Here is a 26,371-nt window from a genome sequence, read left to right as displayed (position 1 = left end):
GAGCCTGACCGTTTGCTGGCGCCTGCCTGAAACCGGGGAGGGGTCTGCTTGTTGTTCCCCGCGCTTTTCCTTCGGCCCTGAGTGAGATGAAGCGCGGAACCATGGCTCTCGGCCGCCTTGGGTCCGGCCCATAGGCTTTCTCCCAAAGCCAACCGGGTCTTCCGCGGCTTTTGGCCGGACTCTGCCCCGACAGCCCTCCTTCCTCCCCCCCCCGTCTCCCTCGCGGACCCCCCATCTCCCTTCAGCCTGCGTCCTTCCCGGCTGTTTCCTCCTCTTCCCGCCGGACTCCTCCCAGCTTCTGCTCCGCCTGCCGCCGTCTCTTCTTGTTTGTTGATGTTTCACTTAGTTTTATATTCCCGGCTCCCAAGATGGAGGCGGCACCGGGGCCACGCGAGTTCTTGTGGCTGATCGCGGGGTTCCTTCTCCTGGGGTCCCGCGGCTCAGCCTCGCCCGACCCGGCCGACGCTTTTTTCCCGCTCGTCAGCCAGGTAGGGAGGGGGAAAGGGCTCCCGAGAGACCCGCTTCAGAACCAGACTAGCCGGCAGCAAGCGGAGGGCGGCTGCGGGGGCGGGTGGGAAAAGGAGCCGAGAGAAAGAAGGAATGGGAACGGGGGGGGGGTAGTCGGGGTGTCCCTTCGGTGAGATGTCACCCAAGCTCGGGCGCTCTGTAGGCACCGTGATTGCTTGCTTGCAAGGAATATTTCGGTATGCAAATATGCTACTGTAGCAATGGAGGACCCTGCATTCGATCTGCCCTGTTTTAAGTGCCCCTTGTAAATCTAAATATTATCCATATAAAATGGTTACGCTCATGCAGAACCCACGAAGGAGTTGTATGTACATCAGTATAGATGCAGAACTGCCGCCTGAGGGGATCAAGGCCCTGTGTGGTTTGGGTTTTTGGGCGAAGCAGGGGGACTATCTGCCCGCAGAGTCTGCCCAGGCGTGAGTGTCAGTGACTGCATATGCACTAGTAGCACAGTGCCTGAGCAGGTTAGCCATATGGATCTGATTGTATTTGTACTACTTTATATAATTTGAACACTGGGATTGCATGTTTTGTATCAAATATCTATTTGTTCGTCACGAAGAGAAGGTAACACAAGTTTATTTCTGTACCGAAGTCAACAAACTGTATGGAAGGCAACAAACAGGAAGAAAATAGATTTGGCATAGAAAACTAAGATTGGCAGGTTATGGATCTGCTGTAGTTCTTTTCACCAATTATTGTCAGCTTCTTTGAATTAGTCATGTTATATTTCTATGACCATGATGTTCCAGATCATGGAACATCATGGAAAAGTTACTCTTTGGATTACAGTAATTTAGGGGGTTTCTGGGAGTAGTAGTCTGTCTGTCTCTCTCTCTATGATACACACACACACACACTTCATTTATTACAGTCATAAACCAGTCAAGCACAGTAATGTTTTTGAAGCAGTATTGTTTCTGAGCACTTAATGGCTTCAGTGCCTTCAGCCTCTCACTAAGCGCTTAGAGAGCTTAGAAACAAATCTCTGTTGCGGAAGTCTGAAAAAGTATGGCTTAGTTTTGATTGTTTGTGCTCCTGCTTTTAATTGAGATGTATTAATTTGCAAAGATCTACTGTACGGAGAAATCTTGAAGTGAATTTTTAAAGTGCGGATTTATTAGTCTCAGCAGTGTTTTGGGTTTCCTCCTCCACCACCACCACCATTCGTTTTGTTACAAATGATATACAGTGGTGCCTCGACTTACGACCATAATCAGTTCCAGAAGATGGATGTAACTCTAAATGATTGTAAGTCGAAGCACCATTTCCCATAGGAATGCATTGAAATGCAGTTAATCCATTCCGGCTGAAGAAAAAAGTCACCAAAAACCCCACAAAATCCCTGCAAGACTCATTGGAAACGTGATTAATCCCTTCCGGCTGAAGGGGGGGGGGGATGAAAAGCAATCAAGCGTGGAAGACCCATTGGAAATGTGCAGAAAACAAACGGAGCAGATCAGAAATGGACAGAGAGCAAAGGGAGCAGCTCAGAAATGCAAAGAAAACAAAGGAAAAAGCAAGGGAAGCATGCAGGACCCATCAGAAATGGACAACTCCCCCCCAAAAAAAACTAACCTCCCAAGACCCATCAGAAATGGGGGGGAAACCCCTAAAAAACAACCAAATCCCCCAAGACCCATCAGAAATTGTGAAAAAAAGCCAACAAACAAACCCCCAAGACTCATCAGAAATGGGGGGAAAACCCAAAACAAACCAAACTCCTCAAGACCCATCAGAAATGGGGGAAGCAAAAAAAACCAACCTCCCCAAGACCCATCAGAAATAGGGAAAAAAACAAAAAAAAAACAACCCCCCAAGATCCATTAGAAATTGGAAAAAACACTCCAAAAAGCAACAAAACCCCACAAGACCCATTAGAAATGGGGGGAACCTCAAAAAGCAAACAAACCCCCCAAGACCCATCACAGCACAGAAACATAACCTCCCAGCCCAAAACCACGCTGCAAAAACACCCAGAAAAGTTTTTTAAAAGCAGAAAAAAACAGCACCTTACCTTACCAGGCAGCCCAAAGCCTCCCTGTAAACACACACACATGCTCACTCAGAAGCAGAATTGAGTCCCAAGCCTCCGACCTCTAACTGCTAGGGCGAAAGAGCTACAAAGAAGGAGCCTCAGCACCACCTACAGTTAGAAATTTGAATTTCCCACCTTTCCCCCCTGCTTTTTTCTGTTCCTAAGTGGAAGCTCCAGTTGCAAGTAGAAGCAAAATTTTGCAGCTGGAGCTGGTCATAACTCGAAATGGTCATAAGTAGGGATGTTCATAAATCAAAACACCACTGTATTAAGTCCACCTATGTTCCTTCTCGGCTCAGCATAAAAGGCATTCTGTATTTTACAGAAGGATAAGAGGACTTTAAGGACGCTTCCTATAAATAGTGGTTGAGTATCCTGTGTGGATGTGAGATATTTTGCTTCTTGAGGTGCAAGTCAGAATGGTGTCCCTCAGTATTCCACCTGTTGAAGCCACTAGGATTGGAACTTAAATCTTACTCCAGCATTGATGGGCAGCTGCCCGTTTCAAATCAGAGGAGAACAGCATGTTACCCGGAACAACCACCTCACTATCCCAAATGTTAGGGCCAGTTCTGGGGGTTCCTTTTTATTGTTGTTCTGTGTATTCTTGCTCTGTTGCTGTGTAGCCTTTCCAGAGTGATTGTCTGCGCTGCAGAGCAGATGGCTATTTGCAGAAAATAAAATAGTGAACCATTCCTGGATATCCCTCCATCATCCACAGAGAAGTGTAGGGCTACAGGACAACATAATGGTTTTGGGTGAGGTGTGAAGTGGGTATTCAATTTCAGCAACTCTCAACAAAACCATAAGTAGTGTTGCCATGAGGCCTGGGAGTAAAAAAGAAAGGTGTTAGTTCCTAAACCTTTAGCCATCAGAAAGGAATCAAGGATGTGAAGCTCTTGGGTAATTTTCTTCCTGTATAACTGCCATCTGAGTAATGCAGAGGTGGAGAATATTTGAGAGAAAGTCCCACTATCCTGAAAGGATGTCCCTTCTTTTATTTTATCCATCCTTCACACTTCTCAGTCATTGCTTGTGGGGACTTATTAGGACTAAATAGAAAGATGGGGTGAAATTGGGCAAGGGCTTCTTAAAGAAGCTTTCCCTGACAGGCTGTTTGCCAGACGCTTTAAGGAGGAAGCTCCCTTGAAGACTTGAGGCTCTTGCATACCATTTTGTTGGGGCAGATACCCTGCTGCTTCAGACCCACAGTGGATCCAAAACAATCACCACCTTGCCTAGAAATATGTAAAGGTGGGCATTTGGTTGGGCACTTAGACTTACAAAGATGATGGAGTCAGAGTGGCTAGGCATTAGCACCATACAAAGGTTCTACTATTTACAGTAATTAAGTGAAGCCAAAATAGGCAGCAAAACAGACTGCCTTCTGCCAGGTCTGCGTAAGATCTGCAGACATGCAGCTATTCAAAATGTGCATTTTACAGTTTGCTGCACAGGTGTAGCATGAAAAAGGAACTACAAAAAAAATTGCCTAAAAACAATGTGCCTATAACCCATCTAACTCCATCTGGCCCTAAGCCTTTTGCTCATCTTGCTCAGTTTATCATTTCTTTTCCTCCCTAAATGACCCAAGTGGTCAGCTGTTAGTTTATGTAAAAAGATATCAGAAATCAATAATGACTCTTGTTCCTTTCTTTCCACCTGTACTTGGCAAGGAGATTCTGTTATGCAGAGTCTGTTATATTATTTTTTTCACATTTTTTTTCTGTCTAAGACATGGTTTCTGCCTCTGGGCCTTTCCAGTGGCTGTATAGAAAAGAAAAAAATGCCAAAAACAAAACTGGAAGTGGCTAGAACTCTCTTTCTAGTTTTGAAAAATGGATAATTATGATGCTAAACAATGCAGGGGAAGATCCTGTATCTTATTTCAAAGATGACTTGCTGATCCTGGAAGCTTCTAGAAGTAGCAGTTCATTTGTGTGTATGTGTGGAAAAAAATGGCACCAGGAGACAGCTAAGGGTGCAAGAACAGCTAGGGGGTGAGGGTGGGGATGCTGTCTTCTCCTGCCCAGGGCCACACACTGCCTTTCTCTGAGACTGGAGAAGCAGCTGGAGAGTCACTCAAGATCACTGTTATCAAGAGCTCCTTGCAATTTGACAGCACTTTAGAAGGCAAGAGGAAGTAAAGTCTCCTTCCACACTATGTCACTTCTGCCAACTGCATTTCTTTCTCTTTTTTAATCTTCAGAATATGAAAGCTTTACAGATCAGTTGAGCCCGCTAGTGTAAAGTTACCATTGGAACACAGTTTACTTCATAAATATGACATTTTGAAAAACGGTTAGAAGTATCAAGTTTAAAAAAAAATTGAAAGGCGAAAAAGACAGAAGTTTGATATGCACTTATTTGCTTTTTATGCATCCTCCTACATGACCACAGTTGCACAACTTAAATGTCTTTCCAAAGAATTTATGCAACAATGACTTTCCCTTTGGCATGATTTTTCTAAGTTAGAACATGCTTCACAGCTGCCTTCTCCATTCCCCCACCCCCTTTTTTGGCTTATTGATAGGAGTTGGGTCATTCTTTGCATTCAACTTACAAAGGAAACATTGTGGAATCTAATACACAGAATTATAGAGAAAAGGCACAGGGAGTGTTGAAAACGAAAGGTGGTTAAAGCGTAACCAGGGAACGCCCCCTCCAAGTCATACAGCATACTGTATGTAGTTAATACTTGAGAAGGAAAAAAAAATACTAGGAAGCCATAAGAACATAAAAGCTAGCACCCGTGATAATATAAATGTGGTATGTGAAAAGAATGTGATGTGATACTCACAGTTAACATGTAAGACTTGTTTTCAGTTCAGATAGCTCCTTTTATGTTCCTAGTCTCCTGTCTTTTTTGTTGGGTTTTGCCATCCTTGTGAGAAATGTCAGTGTTATTTGAATTTGCTTTTTCTTCTAACTTTTCTCTACATTATAAGTGGTCTTAATTAATACTCCTAATGTGACTTTCTTTCAAAGGTGGCTTATATGATTAGAAAATAATATTTAAAGGTAAAAATAAGGAGTATACAAATACTAAACATGATCAAATACCACTCTGAGAAATGGTAAACAAAACCATTTTGTGTCTGAGAGAAAGCTTGCTTGAAGAGAAAAGATAGCAAAGATGGGGCCAGCCCTGTGGGAGGCAGGCCCACATTCTGGGAGCAGCAGCAGAGAAGGCCTTCTTCTCCTGTGTCCCCACCAAATGCACCTGTGAAGGTGGTGGGACTGAGAGAAAGGCCTCCCCTGATGACCTTAACACCCAAGCAGAGTTACAATGGGAGACATGGTCTTTGAGATAGCTTGGACCCAAACCATTTAGGGCTTTATAGGATGGAACCAGCATTTTGAACTGTGCCCAGAAATGGATCGGCAGCCATTGGAGCTGCTATAACAGGGGTGTTAGATGTTCCCTGTAACTAGTCTCAGTCAGTAATCTGGCTGCTGCGTTTTGGACCTGCTGAAGTCATCTGACATTTTCCATAGGCAGCCCTACATAGAGTGAGTTACAGTAATCCAGTCAGTGTCACCATGGCTAGATCAGACCTCTCCAGGAATGGGCACAGCTGGCACACTAGTTTTAATTGTTCAGATGCACTCCTGGCTACCACCAAAACCTGGCCATCCAATTTAATATAAATCCAGGAACTTATATTAAACTTTATTTTAATCTGTTAGAATGTTTATTTTCTAACTAACTAACTGGAGTAGGGGAATAGATCCCAAACCGTTTAGTGCAACTAGAATGTAAAAGCTGCCTGGAGTAATAAATTTGTTAGTATTTAAGATGCCTTGGGACTACCTGATGATTTTGCCTCAGTAGACTTAACATTGCTACTCATTGGGGAATTGGTGGAAAAGTGAGTGCATAAATGTGAGGATGGTGGTAGAAGTGAAACCCTACTTACCCAAGCACCATCTGTCCCACTTACAAGGGAAGACAGAACCCCCAGAGGGAAGAAATAGGATGGAAAAGATATCCCAAGAAGAAGAAGGTAAAAAATGAGGCAGAGAGAAAAGAGGAAGGTTCCAGGACAAAGGAATGGGAAATGATGGAGAAAACAGAACAGGTGGGAATAAGGAGTAAAGCGGTTGGTGGAGAGGAAAAGGTGGGAAAATGGGAAGAGAAGAAAAGGGAAGAGAAGAAAGCCAGAGGCAGGAGAGGCAGAGAAGAAAGTGAAGGAAAGAATATTACCCCCAGGATGGAAGTGGATGTGGATGGAGAACCCCTGGAAGAGTAAGTGGGAGAAACTCATGGTCCCATGAGAGGAGGCAGAAAGAAGGAGGAGGGGAATGACAGTTGTGAAACCCTCTTATTGGAGGGGGGAAGGAATCCCGCGACATAAGAGAGGAGAGGAGAGAGCTAAAAGAGAAAGGAGGGAACAAGTGAGATGGACTCCGGCATATGGGAAGGAGAGACCCTCAAGCCAGGGCCTTGGGAGCGCCTGAGAAAGACTGCTGGGACCATTCAATACCACCTGATGGGAGATGTCTGAGATGCCATTTGAGAGAACTGAGAGAAGGGAATGGACAGATGTTTCAGAACGCTGAGTTAAACAACCCATTTATGGTTCAAGATAATAATCCTTTCGGTACCTTGTTACATGCCGAAGAGTTGTTTGGTGTTAAATGTGGATGTTACCAGTTTCCTAGAAGTTTTGGAAATAAATGTTAATGCTTTGAATGCAACAGCTGTGTCTGTGGTGCTTGACCCTGAGAAGAAAGAACACCTGGGCTGGGTGACAAACCCTGACAACTACAACATATTGTAACATGAACTTTGTGTGGAAAAATAAAGAGAACTGATGGAGGAGAAGAGAATTAAGTACTAGGCCGGATTTAGAGGTTGTTCCCCTTTCAGCTGGGAGCATGAAGCAGTGTTTCTGTCATGTGCTACTCCTCCTGCAATATTTAGCGAGGCCACACGCCCTAACAGTGGCTGATGTCCATTGGCTATAGCTGACTAGAACAGATTCATTGAATAAAATGCTGATGGGTTTAGATGGGACTGTCTGTGGATTTTAAACTGTGACTTTAAATATGCAAAAGGAGCACAGTTAACCAATTATACATTGAAATGTGTGCTGTGGAAGTCATGCTTCTGAGGGATCTGAACTGGTGACTGATTGTGAAATGGCTTAAAAACAATTTGTAGAGTACTTTTCATAGACAGTATATCTCTAGTTACTTAGTAACAGGGATAAACAGCTGAGGAACAATATACTCATTAATGCCTTTGCTTGCATGAGGCAGAAGTTAGCTCGTAGACCCCTGTATTCATTTGACACAGAGCTACATGAACAGCCTTAAATAAACTTTGGGTACCCTATATTGTACATCTACTGTACCTGACTGAGAGGGTGTTCTTGTTGAGATGCATTGACATATTCATTTTGGTCACAAGTGTTTTTCCACAGTGCACTTAAAATATTATGACTCCAGGGCACAGGAGAAAGGAACTTAATATTTGACACAGTCCAAGACAAATTTAGGATAAATTTAGAGTGTACAAATGGTACAACATTGAGTGAGGTGACTGTCCTTTCTCAAAATGGCCAAATACTGTTTCTGTCCAACACTTTATTTAGAGTTCTACTGATTCAGGCAGAGCCTGTGACCTACTTAAACAGAATAAAAAGTACTGAATGTAAATTTACCAGGGGCCATGATGGGAATTGGGTGAGCTGTATAGAATACAAGATGTGCACAGTATATATAAGTGGCTGCCCAATATATGGGGCAATTCAAGGATAAACACTACCCTGTTTCCCTGAAAATAAGACCTAACCTGAAAATAAGCTCTAGTATGATTTTTCAGGATGCTCGTAATATAAGCCCTACCCCAAAAATAAGACCTAGTTAAGTGAAAGCCCACCCTCCACCATTGTGCAGCAACTAGAAGATGATGACATGACTGTACAGTATTTGAATAAACGTAGATTGTACATCAAAAAATAAAGCATCCCCTGAAAATAAGCCCCAATGCGTTTTTGGAGCAAAAATTAATATAAGACTCTGTCATTTTCAGGGAAACATGGCAGAATATACAACGGAGCCTTAAATCCATCAGATTATGCATTTAGCTACCAACTCTACAATCAGATAATGGATAAGAACAGTATGTATTAAAACTGGAAATTTCCTGGCACACAAACAGATAGTTAGATAGCCTGTATCTGGTTCCCATTGCCCCTGGAATTGTTGTCTCTAATTAGTATGGTGATTTTTTCATCTTGTTAGCTGTCTTTTCCTTTTACCTGTACACAGAGAACACTGGGTAAGCAATACTTGATATATTATGTCATATACAAAAGCACAAAATTTCCCTTTCTCAAGCAAGAAATAGAGTCAACTACCTAGTGTTTTCAGAGATTTTATATTTAGGAATTCATAATACATTTCTTTCACCTTCCTCTCCTTATATTCCTTCAGGAAAGTGTCAAGATTAAAGTTAGTATGTTGGGAAACAACGGGGACAGTCAAGAGGGACAGGTACGTCAGATTTCCTGTATTTTGTGTTTGAGCAATCTTTTTTGGGTTCTTGCTTTTGATCCATCATTGTAAACTGAATATGCATCTAGGTTCTCATCAATCATTGCAGTAAACAAGTACATTTACTAAATTACTTGCAGGAAGTACTTTAATCAGCCGTTGCTTTGAGCAAAGAATTTGCCATTTCTCACATTGTCTTGTGTGTGTCTATAAATTCTATAAGGTAACTTTTTATATACTTGCTGACAAGGCTGACCTATTTTGTAGACTAGTGTCCTGTTGCGTGAAATTGATTCCAGAAGGGCAGTCATGGAAGGGTTCCTTCTGCTCCATAAGGCTGCCATTTGCATGCTGGTCTTACACGACTGGTCATACAAGAGAGAGCCTGTGAGAGTGGGGAAATGTTCAAATGATTGCCCTTATGCTCCAAATGGAACACTATGTTTTCCCACAGTCCTGCCAGGTATTTATAATTGAACATATACATATACCACCTTTCAACAATACTTCTTGTTAGTAATTCATAATAATACAATTAGATGTATTTTGTGCCTCATATTGGCTTCACAGAGTTAGATCTAGAATACCAGATACAATTGATTGACATACAATTAATGGCATCTTTTTCTGCTCTTCTTAAATGCTGTGGCAGCTAAGGTGAGTCTGTAGTAGTTTAGGGATATACGTCTGTCAGCTTTTGCTTTGAAGAGGTATTATTAACAGTTCTCAGGACTTGGCTTTCAGGGGCAATAGCTGATACAGGCACTGGAGGGCTGTGTATAAAGTCTGGCTGATGCTCCTGGGGGCAGGGGTAAAGGAAAAGACTGCTCCCATTTAACAAATATCAGCTGAAACTAGAAAATAGTGGCTACTCACTGATTTAATAGTCTGTGCCTAGGTTTTTTCAAGTTCATTTCTAGTGTTTCATCCACTAGACTGCACCATTTCCCATATACTGTACTGTTAATATTCCTTTTGCTGCATGTTAACTTTTTTCATACTGGAGATGTTAACATTTCACAGGTATGTTTTTAAGGCCACCATCCATAACCATTATAATTTCAGAGAATTTAGATAGTGATAGCAAGCACATATTGAATAAGGAAAATTAGTGAAGAGAATGCAACATATGGTAACATATACATATAAAACACATGTATAGAGATAGACCTTTCATACCAAATGTAGCAAACTTTACCTGCCTTCAACTCCTAGAAACTTGATAAGGCCTACGTGACCCCCGGCATTCCAATGTATTTGCTATCAGAGCCAATTTCAGTTTGACAGGGCTTGCAGCTTTTGATTTGATTAGATTCTAAGTTTCTGACTTTTAAAAAATGATGTTATCTATCCTTTATAATGCAGGAGTATTAAAAATGCAGCTCATGTTTAATTTCTTACATAGTTGTTTGAATTTTGATCACTGCTATCATGATTATATAAATTAAAGAAAGTTTTACACTTGTCCTTCTATTTTAAAATATGTAAATTTAACATTCATATATTTGGACTGTTTTTTTAGGTTGTCCTCAATATCACCTATGTTAATGGGCAGGTGTACGTAAATGACTTCCCACTGAAAAGTGGGGTTGCCCGGATAAAATGTCAGACTTTAATATGTGAGTATTGCGTAATCCCATACTGCTCTGAATGCTTCCATGCATTTCACAACTCACAGAAAATATTAAAATAAATTAGTGCCTTTATGTTCTCTATATCTGTAGAGTTAAAAAGCTTCCTAGGTTAGGATAATACGTTAAAAACTGATGAAAGACAAAAATGGATGCCCTTTCTGGTTCTTATTCACAGCACTCACATATTTTGGCCATAAGAAATACAAAGGGAGTTTCAGATCTTGACCATATGAAAGTCCTTAGCAAAGTTCCTGTTCTGTTAATTTATTTGTAGAAGGCAAGGAATTTGTGCAAGAGACGAAGTAGTAAAAATGAAAGGATGTGCTCCACCCTGATAAGTCCTGTCTGTCTCCTCTCTTAAGCTGGCACATGTCCAGGTCAGTTGATGTAGGAGAAATAATAATACAATCTTGTGAAAGTCATTTCAGATAATCTTTGCAAAACACATCTATTTTTCCCTGTGGCTTTCTTTGTTTAAATTGTATCTGTGGCTGGGAGTTTTCTTAAAATGGTTGAAGTATTATCCAGTATATTCTCGAAGGCTTTCACAGCCGGGACCTGATGGTTGTTGTGGGTTTTTTGGGCTCTTTGGCTGTGTTCTGAAGGTTGTTCTTCCTAATGTTTCATCAGTCTCTGTGGCCGGCATCTTCAGAGGACAGCAGAAGATGCCGGCCACAGAGACTGGTGAAACGTTAGGAAGAACAACCTTCAGAACATGGCCAAAGAGCCTGAAAAACCCACAACAACCACATTATCCAGTCATTGCAGCTACACTAAAGGAGGAAACGTTTACTTTCCTCTCTCCTGCTTTGTCTTGGACAGAATTATATACCCAACTAGGGTGTACAGGCAACATTTTACATAATTAATGAAGCCAGAGCAATTACATGCCATTTAATGCTACACAGAATGGTTTCGTTATGTGCTCCCTATGGTTTGGTCTCAAGGTTAGCCTCTGAGATAATTTGCTCTGTGTGATCAGCTGGTGTACTAAGGACATGCTAATGTATTTTTAAATTTGGCTTTTGAAAGCCAGCATTGTTGGCTTTTTGAAACATCATACACATGGTGTCCTTTAAGGAAATAAGGCAGCAGGAAATCATGCCTTGATGCAAATGGCTTCTATGCCTCCTCACATTAGTATAGATCTAACCTTAAAGCATTCTAAAGGGCATAAATTCTTGTATCTGAGCAAACTTGTTTAGGAATGAACTATACATATATTCATGCAGCCAAGTGGTTTGATTTAATGTAAGTTCTAATTGCCTTCCGTTCTTTTAGTTCAGTTCTTTTTGCAAGACAAGAATTTTGAGATCTTAATAGAGTTGATGCTGTAATTACCAATATGTAGAAAGTGGTATATCTGTACGCTGGTATCCAACATGCCTTATGTTCTCATCCTGTAGAGCTTTAAGACTGACTCCATAGCATCTCTTGTCCTTGTCCACAGTAGTTGAGGGTTTTGGACTATGAAGCCAGAATCATTCGAAGGACCCAAGGTTGAGGACAGTGGCTTATTAGATGGGGGCAGGAAGAGGTCAAGCAGAAGAGAGTCCCTATGAATGTTAATCCCCATCCTATCTGGCCACTCTGAAAACTGATGAGGGCTGAGTGTTGCTCATGGATGCTGTTCCCATGCCATGGGGAGAGATGCCCATGGCAACTGTTACTCCACAGCATAGATAACATGTTCTGCTACCAAAATAAATATAAGTGTTTATAACAGGAGATTGAGAGAAGTAAGAAACCAGTTTCTTCTGTCCTTTTTTCAGTGTCCATTTTGATAATAGCAGCGAGGAGCTGCCAAAGTGAAAGAAATGCCCGTAGGATACATATACCTGAGAAAGTTAAGAACATAAGAACATAAGAAAAGCCCTGCTGGATCAGGCTAAGGGTCCAGCTTCCTGTATCTCACAGTGGCCCTACCAGATGCCTCTGGGAACACACGAGACAACTAGATACCTGTCTCCTGATAGTTACCTAATGAATAGTGTTCTTGGGTGCTTCTTCGCCTATACCTGTTATCTCTGCCTTTTCTTGTGGTCTCTGCTACAGTACTTCAGGGTTTCTTATATCTTGTTAACCCTTCTGGTGACTGCCAAGATTCCCGTCAGAGTTCTGTTCATGGCAACTTGACTGAGAGAATCAATGTGCAGTGCTGGCTAAACTCAACTGTTGTCTCACCTTTCAGGATGATGGAGGGGCTGTGGGAGCTTCTCTGTGTTCTTTACAAGGACCAGAGATTGTATCCAGTTTGTCCCACCTTTTGGCAGAATAGCTTTCAGTGGCAAAATGGGGAGCAGAATTCGCCCTTCCCTTTCCAGTCCAGTGTGCCTCTCTCTAATCTGATACAGAAATTAAGGGCCCTTTAGCATAGAATTTGGCGGTGGGGGGGGGGAAGGAAGCATTCCATGGTGCGGTACTAGATAGCATCCCATGATATACAAACAGAGGGTATTCCTGTTTCAGTTCCGTAAAGCTTCTGAAAACTAGTTCCAATTTGCCATGCATCTGTCACTATTTTATGGGTAACTTAACTTTTAAGGATTATGTCTCTTTGCACAACTACTATCTTATACAAATTTATTCTTTGACAGTGAGGAACGGTGATTCTGGCAGATCAGATCAACAGCTATTAGGAATTGTAAGTGTTCGCATTATGGTCCACAAATGGCCAATGGCATCCAGCTCCAATTTGCAGTTAATTGTTGTTCAGGAGGAAGTGACAGAAATTGATGGAAAACAGGTAACTCATGCTTCCTTTGATCACTGTGTTTGCTGGTCTATTAGTAAATCTGTTGGCTGGGGAGACAGACCCTCTAGAGCAGATTGTTTGGTGGACAGTTTCCAAGAGAAGGAGAAGAAACTCCCATCACTTTAGCAGATTGACATTGGATTTATGTCATATCCAAAAAAGGGGCGGTTCCTTTGTGATATCTCATTTATTTGTTTGTTTGTTTGTTTGTTTGTTTGTTTGGTTGGTTGGTTGGTTGGTTGGTTGGTTGGTTGGTTGGTTGGTTGGTTGGTTTTTACCCCATCCCCCTAGACAGCGTCTACTCCGGGGGGCTTACAATTATGAAAAAAATCATAAAATATAATAAAATATCATAATCATTAAACAATTAAATCAATAATATGGTGTGTTCAAGATGGGGAATGATAAAACAAGAAGACAGATTTCAAGAATTGACAGAAGGGAAGGCCTGCCTAAAGAGCCAAGTCTTTAAATGGCTCTTAAAAACACCCAGCGAGGGTGCCAGGCAGATCTCTGTTTTCTTTTCATTAGTTTGTAGACCTGCCACATCTCAGTTTATGTGTAATTCACACATCAATTAATTTCTACTTAAGTTTGGGATCTGAGATGAGCTACTGGATCAGCACTAATTTATTGATGTTAATCCCAAAAGTAATCCATTAAACTTTGTTTTGGCCATACATTTGTTGCGTTAATAATTAATAATGCATTATTGCTATGCTAGCTTTAATTTTAACAAAATCAATTAAGATGATTGGAAAGGGGCAGCCCCCATTAGCTTTCCAGAACAGCTAATTAAAATCATATGAGCCATCAAACATTACTCAATCTGTTCACATTGTTGTTCTTTTTAAATAATTTAAATTATGACTTTTTAAATTATTGTTACTGCTGTAATGGATTGGAGAAACCAGTTAATGTTAACTGTTTAAATCCAGATAACGGTCCCAAATAGAGTCGGCCCAGTATAGTAGAATAGTAGGTAGATCCTTTTGTAAATCTTATTGATTGAATGGGTCTGTTCTGATTCTGTGTTGATGATGCCGTCCCCTGAGACTCCTGAGGAAGCCTGGCATATAATTTAAATGAACAAACAAACAGGGTATTTATCAGCTGCAGAACAGAATGTAAAACAAATATAACTTCTGCTGGAATTATAATGTAATATTCATGAGAAATAAGTAATAAACTTCTCATAAATTATGCAAGTTACACCTGCAATTTCCTTTATTTCTCTCCCTATATATAATTAAATATATATAATTAAAAAGGCCTCATTGTCTTAGATGCTCTTCAGAAGAAACTTACTCAGTGGCCAGAATCCTGTTAGTTATGTCTTCTGGTGCAAATGCATTGCTATAAATCTTAGCTGCAAGTAAATATATCAGTGTAGGCATTTGCTGTAGCATACCAGGTATATAACTTGGCACATAACAGCAATTGTCTACACTGATTTCTTCACTTATGGCAGTTGCATCAGAAATTTATGCTGGTGCAATTTTTCAGTTGAATTACGACCAGTGTGGAACACAAGACATTGGCTGAAATCATGATACAACAGTCAGTAATTCTTGCTAGCAATTACTGAGTCCCTCCAGGGATTCTAGAGTGTGTGCCAAGCTAGTGGATGTGCACCCCTCAACAATCCCAGCAGCAACTCATTAATCGCTGGCTAGGAGTGACTGAATACTTTTCTGTTTACTTTCCGCATGCATAACAAAGTCACAGAGGGTTTCATCCATTTACACTCACTGTTAGAGGTAGATTTCCAGAGTTTCTGCCACATACCTATTTTCAGCTATAATCTGATTCTTAAAAAAAATTGTGAAATCTACTCCAGTACAATGGAAAGTGGTTGTCTTAATCAAGGAATTGTCAAAACAGACCTTTCACTTATCTGGTTGGCACCAACAATGACTAACGGCACTTTGAAAGAATTGTATTATTTAGTGACAGAAGTCCTTACCCTGCCAAATATTTTTGATAGTCAGGTGACTTGTTTAAAAAACATTCTGCACCCCAGTATGGTAGAGCTTGCCACATCCAGCTGTCTAATGCCACTGAACAGCCATGCAGTAATTGTGTGTTATTTTTGGCATTCATATTTTACACAGTACTTTCAAAAAGTGGCAGTTTACCTAATGAGAAGCTTGTATCAATTATCCTCCCCCCCCCCGGCCATTTCAAAAGTTGTAATTTTAATTTTGGAAAAGTAAGTCTGTTCTGAAGGACTTGCAACAAAAGAATAGGAAACAAAATCATGGAATTCACTATTATACTCTGAGTTTTGCTACATTACTCAGTGAGCACTATTCTGTAGCATTCCATATTCTTCTGCTCACATCCTTTCTTCCTTTTCTTAGAAGGAGACATTCACTATCCTCAGGACAATTGCTGAAGCTAAAAGAAAGAGGCATTCTTTATTTAATTTATTTAATGATCTTGCTCCGATACTGTTCCCAACAGCATGCGTCACATTCCACTTCTTTTATCTTAATCCCATTGGTTTTTATAAACAGCATCATAAAGTAGCAAATCACATAACAACTAAACAGCAGAATGGCAGATGAGAGAAAGTGTTGTGTTTAAAGTGAAGGACAAAGAAATCATACTATGTAAATATAGGCCAGAATCCTGTTTGTTTATGTTGTCACCAAAGGGCAATCAGATAAGTGCCCAATACATACCCTGGCAGACTCCCTTTCATGTGCCAGGTCTCATACTGGTTGTGAAATTGGTTGCATAACTGGGCTTCTGGGAGTGGGGGGAAAAGACTGCGTAAATGCTGCTACTTGCATGGAAAATGTCACAGAAATTAAGTTTTGGTGCAGAACTCAGCTTTCTATAGTTCTCTGAGCTGTTCCTCACAGAATGAAATTCTTTCACCTAATTATTATGAAGAGAAACAGGTCACTTTCTCTAGCAGTATTCTAATGAAAAAAAGTTGAGGGAGAAGAGTGGACTTCATTTTAGAGAAAAGCAAGAAGTACTTCTTTTCCTTCACCTCAATCACTTCTCTTAAGCCATATTCACCTGGGAGGAGGTGCATGTATGTGTTCAGGAGACGGCTCTTGCCCCACCCTCCTCCATCATCACAGTGAACATGGCAACGACTGAAGTCAGAAAGGCTACTCCATCTCGGTGGCCTCTTTACTGGTGGCAGAATCCACATGACACAATCCAATCTGCCCCTCTTCAGAAAGTCATGTTTCTCTGTTTAGCAGGATGACCGGGAGGGCGGGGGGGGGCTAGCATTTTCCCCTCAGAACATGAGGTCGCCACACACTTCCTTAGTGACCAGACAGAGAGGCCAGAAAATTGTTAGCGTAAACAGAATCATTATTAAATCCAAGCAATTTTTATCTTGAAATTCTGCTCTCTTCTTTGTTTTCATGACTTCAGCAAAAGCCTCCTTTACTTTTTCTCTGAGAAGAGTACTGACATTGTTACGCTTCCTTTTGCAGGTTCAGCAAGATGAAGTAACTGAAATAGACATATTAGTAAAGGATATACAAGTACTTAGGCATACAAATTACACTGTTCCTCTGAAGGAGAGCATGCTGTATTCCATCCCCAGAGATAATGATGTCTTATTCACACTTCCGAATGTTGCAGGAAAAGGTATGCCATCATACTTAACTCCATTGCCTTTATTTTCCGTTATAGAGGCTACTACTATTCATTCATGCTTTTTTTGCCCTTTCATTTTACACCTTCCTTGAATTGATATATCACAAAGAGAAAATTCTAATTAATTATTTTTCAAAGCTTTATTTAAAACAATCGAGTAAGATAGAAGCAGGAAATAAAGCAGCAAATAATAAATCTGCATGCTAAGTGATCGAGAAACTCCTGTCAAAAAAAGTATTTCGGTCCTCAGGGGAAAAGTGTGTGGGTAGAGAGGAGTTCCTAAGGCAGTTTAATTGAGCCGTAGCTTGCTTTTTGTTTTTGTTTACAATGAAACCAAATAGGCATTTGGCAATACCTTCAAATGTAGCATTGCTTTATATTTTGTCCCCAGCCTGATGCTTTTCCATCACATTTACAGACATGAAATGTAAAAACAACCAACCTGTTCTTTTTATCTTTGTCCACATAGATATTGAAAGTCCACTACAAACAACCAGTCACTACCTTCTTAGACAAGCAGAGACAACAGTAGATGAAGAGACAATGCCTGGCAAATTGCCAGAGACTCCCCTCAGAACGGAGCCTCCATCTTCTTACAAGGTATGTTCCCTGTCACCATCACTCAGGCTGTTGGCGGAAATCCATCAGAATAGGAAGGCAGAGAACTTCTGGGATATAGCTCAGTGCCTTGTACCAAGTTAGGCCAGTGGCCCACCTAGCTCAGTATCATGTCTATGTCATGATAGGCAGTGTGTCACATCCTATCCTCCCATTTTTTTTTTGCAGCCCCTGACTTCCTTGGATCTCTGCCCACCCTCAACTCCATCTCCCCAAAAGAGGTCAACTAAAGGGGAATTGCTAGTTGATTTTCCCCTAAAGTAAGATGTACAGCTTTATTTTAGTAGGAAACTTAAACCTCTAGTTAAAAAATACTGAAAAAACGTTTTGCAGGGTTGACGTTTGTGGTGGGCCCCTGCAGAACAGGCCCCAGCCCTATCACAGATGCCCTCTTGTTCAGTATTTACACCCATGTGTAGCCCCAACTATGGAAACTGCCTCAGCAGTCTGATGATGTGCCACTTGCTCACAGCAGACACGTGACTGGCACCTTGTTGGATCAGTGTCATATTTTAAGCCACAGCAATTGGAGTTCCACTCATATAAATATTGAACAGGATACTGGGTGCAAAAACCTAGTGAAATGGGAATAAGAATGAGTTGATTATCTGAAACTTATGGCTTATAATTAGTGAGGGTGTTAAGTGGGAGGGCTATTGGCCGTCATGCCTTACTTGCAGATTTTGTAGAAGTGACTAGAGGGACTGCTGGGCAGGCTTGTTGGCTTTTCTTATGTTCTGACTGGGACTTTAAAATGCTTAATGCGGAATCTATTGAACCAGTTTCTTGTTGAGATGAATGGTAATTATCAGTAAATCTACTGTGATGGAGATCTCTAAGCTATTCAGACTGGTTCACTTGGGCTAAGGGTCCATGGGCTAAATTGACCTATCTTAGGGCAGTCTCTTGTACTTGCAAGCCGAAGGTGTTGTCTTTCAGCAGCAGGGTTGATTACACTTGCAGGTGATGTGCCAGTGGGTGGAAGACCTAAGGAAAGAGCTCTGCAGATTCTGGCTCCAGTCTTTCCCCGTGTTCTTTAACTTCATGGAGGTCATTGTGGTTGGAGTTATAGGAGCAGCTCTAATACTAAAAGTCTTAAAAGTGTTTTGCCCTTCATGTGAACCCAGGTAAGGATCTCCCCCCCACTTACATTTCGTCCTCTAAAAGCAAAATAATGTCTGCAGTATTACTTACATTTAGGTCATCGCCAAATAAAATACCTTGCTATGCGAGTGACAAAAGACAGCCCATTTCTACTGGTTACTGAGATTAAGGAGGAGGAGGATTTGAATGTCACATTCTTCAATTTTTAAACTCATTTTTCTCTATTGTGGGTCTTTGTGTTATTGTATTTTCATGGTTCCTCTGACTTAGAAGAAAAGAATAGCCAGGGTAGCAAACCAGGAAAGAAAAGCAGGAAGGCGTCAATTGCAGAGAAAGGAAGGAAGGAAGGAAACTTCCAGGTGCCCAGGCAAAGATTTAAGAGTTATTTAACCCTAGTGCACTTCAAATTTCTGTGAATGCAAAATGAACTGATTTGTAGAAGCCTAACTGAAAGAATTTATGAATAAAAAAAAAACTTACAACATTCTGATAATTTGTCAAATAAGTAATAGAAAGGAACAGTCAAATTATTACCATTTAAAGAAACCAAAACATAAATAAATCCCCTTGGGATTACTGCAACACACACTGTGTGAGACTGCCTCTTCGGAAACATAAACCTGCACAAAATGCTTCAGCGAGACTGTTGACTAGTTGCTACCCTCACCCACCCATAGCTTCATTGGCTGCCAATTTGTTTCAGGTTCTTGTTCAAAGTGCTGGTCATGACCTTTAAAGCACTTTAAGGCTCAGGTCCAGGCTATCTAAAAGATCGCACAGTGATGCCTCGCATTACGATTGCTTTAACGATGAAATTGCATTACGATGAACTTTTTGCACTCGCTTTTGTGAGTGCAAAACGATTTTTCCTATGGGGGAATTTTGCTTTGCGATGATCGATTCCCTGCTTCAGGAACCGATTCTTTGCAAAACGACGATTTTCCAACAGCTGATCGGCGGTTTCAAAATGGCCGTCGGGTAAATAAAATGGCTCCCCGCTGTGTTTAGGGACGGATTCCTTGCAAGACAGGCAGTGAAAATGGCCGCCCTATGGAGGATCTTCGCTGGATGGTGAGTTTTAAGCCCATCGGAATGCATTAAACAGGTTTTAATGCGTTTCTATGGGCTCTTTAATTTCGCTTTATGATCTTTTCGTTCTACAGCGTTTTCGCTGGAACAAATTAACATCGTAATGCGAGGCACCACTGTATCTTCTCAGAAGAGCCCAACATGTATTCACATCCTCAGGGAGTGCTTCTCTCGGCCCCACCACTCTCCCAAGACTCTGGTGAGGGCCAAAGAGAGGGTTTTTTCTTTCTTTCTGTGGCTGCTTCCACATTACGGAACTTCTTCTCCCCTTCCCTTCCACTGGCAGGTGAAAATATATCTCTTTGGAGAGGCTTTTAGGGAGCCAAGAGGCAATGGGGATGAGAAGATCTTTTAAAATGTATACTGTAGTTTTAAAATAATATTTTAAATATGGATATATTATAGTTTTTAAAAATAATTAGTTTGTTTAAACTAATTTGTTGATTTAATTTTTTTGGTATGCCACCTTGAATCCCCACTAGGAGAGAAAGGTGGGATAAAAATCTAATAAATAAGTGATCTAATAAATGTCCCTTAATAACACAGTTTATAACAGAACTTACATATAATGAATTGGACCCAGCTTCTTTTTAGCTAGAGCGGGCATTCACAAAGCAGAATTTTACTCCAAAAATCAAAGGAACACAATATTTGCTGAGCACCTCCTCCCTCCCACCCCTGACTGCTGCTCCTAGGCAACGTCCCCCAATGTTCAAGAAGATCCCTCAGTCCTGCAGGGCAGGTGGGAACTCAGCGCAGGGACAGGCTTGCCACATACTTTTTTAGAAGAATGCACACTGGAGATCTTGAACTATTAGTCTGCACACTAGTGATAGGTACAATTGGATAGTTCCAGAGGAAGTGAAAATAATTATCTACGGCTCCCCATAAACTGGCATGTAGAGTGCGAGGATTGTGGCCTGTCCAGAGTGCTGGACTCAGAAGATCTGGATTCACACCTCACCCAGCCATGTAGCTGACTAGATGAAATTGGTCAAAACACAAGGTGTTAGCCTGACCTACCTAAAAGATTGTTGTGAAGATATAATGGGATTCAACGAGAGGCATTATTATGATGCCTTAGAAGAAAGATGGATAATAAGCAATATCTATCTATCTATCTATCTATCTATCTATCTATCTATCTATCTATCTATCTATCTATCTATCTATCTATCTATCTATCTATCTATCTATCTATCTATCTGTCTGTCTGTCTGTCTGTCTGTCTGTCTCTCTCTCTCTCTCTCTCTCTCTCTCTCTCTATCTATCTCTATCTCTCTATCTCTCTATCTCTCTATCTCTCTATCTATCTCTCTATCTATCTCTCTATCTATCTCTCTATCTATCTATCTATCTATCTATCTATCTATCTATCTATCTATCTATCTATCTATCGTTTTCTTCTACCTTGAGATACTCTAAATCAGTGGTTTCCAGCCTTAGGTAACCCAGTTGTTGGACTGCAATTTCCAGACACTTTCACCACCAGCTGTGCTGGCTGAGGTTTCTGGGAGTTGCAGTTCAAGAACACCTGCATTAACCAAGGTTGGGAAGCACTGCCTTAAAATAAGCAGTGGGATTCACATTAAGTGTTGATTTAACATGTCTTGTTTATTCAGGTGAAACTACTTTAGGAACTAATTATTGGATTTACCCTTTAATAATTTAATTGGTGATGTGCACATATACTTATCTACAGAGAAGGGTTATCCTGGCTTCCTTCCTTTGATACCAGAATTAAATATATTCCTGCTAATGTAATATAGTAGATAGGTTCTTGAATTTTATAGTTAACCTTCCTATGTTTTTTAAGGTTTGTATTCTTATTTAATGGTTTTATTGAGACCTTAATTTGAATCTCCCATTCCAAATTCTACCTTTTTTCTCTTACACTTTGTGAGCTAAGTTTGTACAATATTTGCACTAGAGTTTTAAATTGCATTTCAAATATTGTTACCCTCCTCTTCAGTCTATCAGGCTGTCAGTGCAGCTTTCCAAAGCCCTCACACACACTCTGCAAGTCATGGCAAAACAAGGATTGGGAAGGAGAGGGAAAACAGCACAGGCACCAGTACTCTGAGTGACAGCTTTTATGAGACCAACTAGGATAGAAACAGTTCAGGCAGCAGCTTGGTGGATTGGCTGCCTCCGGGAGAGCAAAAGGCTGCTGGTGTTGCAACAAAGGAGCAACTCTTCTTTCCTCTTGCTTTGTAGGTTGATGTGATTATTGTTACTAGGAAGGCATTATTTCTAGGATGAAATGACAATACAGTGCAGCTTTGTTTTCTTCTCCTACCTGGATCTGCAGCCTGATACAATGGTTGCCACAAGGTGACCACTAAGATATGGGTAAAAGCAGCTGCTTATAGTGCCCCTGAGGACAAACATCTGTGTAAAAGGCATTGAGCTTTAAATAAATTACCTTGTCAATGCCTCTGGAGCTTTCCTCCTTTTCTTTTCCAAATGGTAGGGCAGGGCAGGGTCAAAAGCTGCTTACCCCGGCTTTAGGTAAAGGTTCCCCTTGACAATTTTTGTCCAGTCGTGTTTGACTCTAAGGGGCTGTGCTCATCCCCGTTTCCAAGCCATACAACCAGCGTTTGTCAGAAGACAATCTTCTGTGGTCACATGGCCAGTGCAACTGAGACACGGAACGCTGTTACCTTCCCACCGAGGTGGTCCCTATTTATCTACTCGCATTTGCATGCTTTCGAACCGCTAGGTTGGCGGGAGCTGGGACAAGCTCACTCCATCACATGGATTTGATCTTATAGCTGAAGATCTACAGACCTTACAGCACAGAGGCATCTGCAGTTTAACCTGCAACGCCACCATGTCCCTTTATATCCCTGCTTTAGCTCTATATTAAAGCTAATTTTCTGATTCCTTTTACAATTGTGAAGCTGATGCACTGTTAAACTAAACATGACAATTGATGATATACATCTTACCTATCTGAGTCCTCACATTAATAAAAGCTTGTCTTTTTCAGGGCGGTCCTTCAGCTTGATGCCAATGTCATACCTGTGGTTGCAATTAGTTTACTTCCTGATATTCCAGAGAAGACAGACAATATAGAAGAGAAAAGTATTTAAAAAGAAGTTGGTCATAATTTTATGAGTTTGTTAACCTGATATCTGGCACTTGATTCTTAATATATTGTGTACTTTTTTTATATTAAGTCTACAAACTATCAATGTTTAAAGGACACTCAAGGTTGGAGCCCAAAGGAATTCATGTTTCTCTTCATTTCAACCATCCTAATACATTCTTGACAAATGAAAAAAAAAGTAGTAGTTTCCTCACTTAAGGATTCAGTTAAGTTCTAACTTCTGTGAAGTAATCACACAATGCCTTATACTGTTAATAATCTTACCTTCCCTGGATGTGTGAACCTGCCATGTTAATTCAAATAACCTCTATTGGAAATATCCAGAGAGGCTCGAGTAAAATGATTCCAGGACAGCATGATTAATATTATAGCCTGAAGTTCCACAGTGCAATAGAAAAGAAGTTATTTGGTCCTAGCAACTGAGTAAAAGTATGAACAAGGTTGTACACACCACTAAGAAAGAAGCTAGTTTAGGCCTATAATGTTTAAGCATGTCTTGTGGGAGACGGCAAGAGAGTTTTCTCATACTGTTCTATAAAACAAATGAATAGTGCAATGCTTCCCTTCCCCCAAGGTAATCTGACATTACAAGCACTTTATTCAGTCGTTTAAAATAAGGCCTCTCCATTATATTGTTCTGTTGGTAAAACTGTGCTTCTTGAAGTTGCAGTAGAATACAAACGTCTCTCGCCCAAGAGCACAAACTGTCTTTTTAAAGTGCCCGTTTACTAAAAGAGCAGTTTTACAAACCTGTACGAACACAACTTTATAATAAATCCATTCCAGTTGAGAGAAATGTCAGTTCCTTTCTGAATACAGATGAGGATGACAAGATCCAGCAACTGGTTTAAGTAGCTATGCTACACTGGGCAATTTATTTTACAGTATTTTTAGGCCAGGGTGCGGAATGTATGGGCCCTCTGGATATTATTGAAGCCAACTCCCATCACCTGTAGGCAGCAAAGCAATGACATGGGGATGATAAGAACTTTATTCCACCAAAACCATATGTTCCCCATCTCTGTTCCAGGTCACCATTCAGGATTGCTGCACCACAGGCAGTTAAGAAATTTGTAGATTCTTTAATATCATTCAGTAAACACTAAAATTATAAAACACTGTAGCAGAGGGAAATCCAAAGATGCTACAGTACTATAAAAGTGGCCTCTGTAAATCTTTTTAGGGCCAAAAATGGCATGAAGATGACTTCTAAGTTATCAAACAGTATGTGAGGGAAGACCAAACAAGCTTTCCCTGGAACCATCAACATAACATCCTAGGAGGAACGTTCTTGTGAAGGTGTAAAAAACAAAAAGCACATTCCTTCACACCTGCCTCAGTTCTCAAGGTAAGCACCTAAGCAGAGTTCAGCATGTGGTATGTTCATGGTGGGAATGAGGCCTCTGCCCTTCCTCTGGAAAGAACATGTGCCAGTTTTTTATACAGACATACCACTTGTTAAATACCACGCTGCTCATTTTGTAGGAAACTTGAGAACACAAAACATTGTGTATATGCAATACCACAATTGCACTGCTGCTTGACAAAATATCCAGAGCAAATTTTATGAAAAAAGACCATTTTTAGTTTGCTAGTGATGCTACATTGCTCTTTGCATAGGTCAAATGGGTTGGATTCGGAGTGACACCGCTCAGAATTAAAGTCTGAGTCACCACCCTTCTGGTTCATTCCAGGGCCAATCACCCTACATCGGCAGAACACAGTGGTGTGGATCCTTCTGTAACTCATTATTGCTTGTGTACTTACTTAGAAGTATGAGACAACTACATTTCTTCCTGTCATGAAGTAAACTGGGCAAACAAAAGCAAAGAACAAGCTTACTAATTTCTGAAACTGACTACTTCCCTGCATTATTTATTCCTAAACTGTGGACCAATGTTAAAAATGATTTGTCCTATCAACTGCATAAAACCAACACAACGACTTGTAAGTTATCAAACACTATGGGAAGGAAGATCAAAAGTTGCAATGAATACTCTGGTTGGCTGGGGAGATAATTTTGCCTCATGACAAAACAGCGCTGGTTCAAAGTTGGGAAAGGTAACAGTTGAGAGGAAGCTGTTTGGATTCCCACTGAAAACAAAAAACAAAAACAGAACTCTGAAATAAATGACAACAGACAAGGAGCATGTTGAAATATAACCAAACAGAAATAAACCTGATCTGACATGAAATGAGGTGAATAAGGCTGCAAGAAGTTGTTCAATTTATCTGGCAAACACCTTGTAGAAAAATTCCCAAGTTGTTCAGCAACATTTTAAAATGGAACTATACGTAAACAACAACTGGTCCCAAATGAAGTAAGTGAGCTGCAGTTAAAAAAACTAACTTTATTATTCAGTGGACTGATGTTACGTGTGATTACAAAAAGTTAAAAAATAGCACTCAGTGCCCTAGAGCACTATTTTTTCATTACTTCTGGAATTGTTTGAAGACTTGAGGCAGATTTCCCAAGACAGGAAGGCTTAGCATGATCCAAATTCAAATATCCATTTCTCATATTTTTCAATGTCCACAGCAGAGACTGACTTTGAAACTTTCTTTAAAGCCATTTCAAAATCTTCCATTGTCGTTGGCATATGCATTTCATCTCTGGAAAGATTTCTGATTTCTTCTGGCGTCAAGCCTTCAATACGCCTTCTCATAGCCATAAGTGAAGCATCCCTGTTGGTATGTAAAGTACGGCTTTAATAAGAATGCAAAATCGAAAATAACTGGTATTAAGTAAATGTAAGTGGAGATAAACAATGAAGTGCTTACAAGATCAAATGGGCCCTGTCAGGAAAAACATGATTTGAAATATGTTTGAAGACTTCATATGTACCAGTAGGAGGCTCAGTATGCCAGAGAGGTCTACGGAGGAAATCTGCAGACTTTTGTCTCACAGATTCAACATGCAGTTTTGATTGCAAATACAGTAGGACTGGTTCCAAGCCCACCTGCGGATCCTGAAAACCACAAATAATATTAAAAGCCCCCCACCATTTTTACAACCCTCACGAGAGGTGGCCTGGGCCAGTCCTACACTCCTCCACCAACCTCCTGCAGTGGACAAAGGGGCTGAGCAACCAGGATCAGGGAGGAAAGGGAGTTGAAAAAGTTTGGAAACCACTGCAGTAATTGGGGGGGGGGGGGGAATCCAGATGGGAACAGGAATTCATAGCAGGATCTATGGCTTCCTCTAGTGGTCAGTTCTGGTAAAACATGGGAAGTAAATATATTCTTTTAATATTTTTAATACAGTACAGCAGGGGTCCCCAACCTTTTTCAAGAAATCAATAATTGAGGGGAGGCAGAAAACAGTGTAAGGAAAGTGAGAAGATAAGGTAGGCAAGGAA

The 26,371-nt window shown here is 40.7% G+C and overlaps 2 protein-coding genes and 1 long non-coding RNA gene across 3 annotated transcripts in view; 2 read left to right on the top strand and 1 right to left on the bottom strand.

Annotated features, from left to right (window-relative positions):
• Positions 1–200: 200 nt before the first annotated feature.
• On the top strand, positions 201–23,129 carry GINM1 (glycosylated integral membrane protein 1). Its single transcript, XM_020808368.3, has 8 exons — positions 201–488; positions 9,011–9,070; positions 10,593–10,689; positions 13,302–13,450; positions 16,924–17,080; positions 17,559–17,689; positions 18,671–18,834; positions 22,893–23,129. Exons 1-8 carry the CDS (start codon positions 369–371, stop codon positions 22,993–22,995), a joined length of 981 nt encoding a protein of 326 aa, XP_020664027.3. The 5' UTR covers positions 201–368; the 3' UTR covers positions 22,996–23,129.
• A 1,103-nt stretch (positions 23,130–24,232) lies between these two features.
• LOC144585934 (uncharacterized) lies at positions 24,233–24,866 on the top strand. Its single transcript, XR_013540567.1, has 2 exons — positions 24,233–24,360; positions 24,707–24,866. It is a non-coding gene; the product is annotated as an uncharacterized LOC144585934 (long non-coding RNA).
• Positions 24,867–25,343: 477 nt separating this feature from the next.
• Positions 25,344–26,371, bottom strand: part of KATNA1 (katanin catalytic subunit A1) — a 450,967-nt gene continuing 449,939 nt past the window's right edge. The window contains exon 12 of the mRNA XM_020808245.3: positions 25,344–25,697. Within this exon, the coding sequence (XP_020663904.1) occupies positions 25,499–25,697 (199 nt within the window). The 3' untranslated portion in view covers positions 25,344–25,498. The remainder of the gene's footprint in view (positions 25,698–26,371) is intronic.

The sequence above is a fragment of the Pogona vitticeps genome, chromosome 1 (genome assembly GCF_051106095.1).
Source record: "Pogona vitticeps strain Pit_001003342236 chromosome 1, PviZW2.1, whole genome shotgun sequence".
NCBI classification, from domain to species: domain Eukaryota; kingdom Metazoa; phylum Chordata; class Lepidosauria; order Squamata; family Agamidae; genus Pogona; species Pogona vitticeps.
The sequence above is the reverse complement of the archived record's forward strand: the minus strand, read 5'-3'. Positions and strand labels throughout refer to the sequence as shown.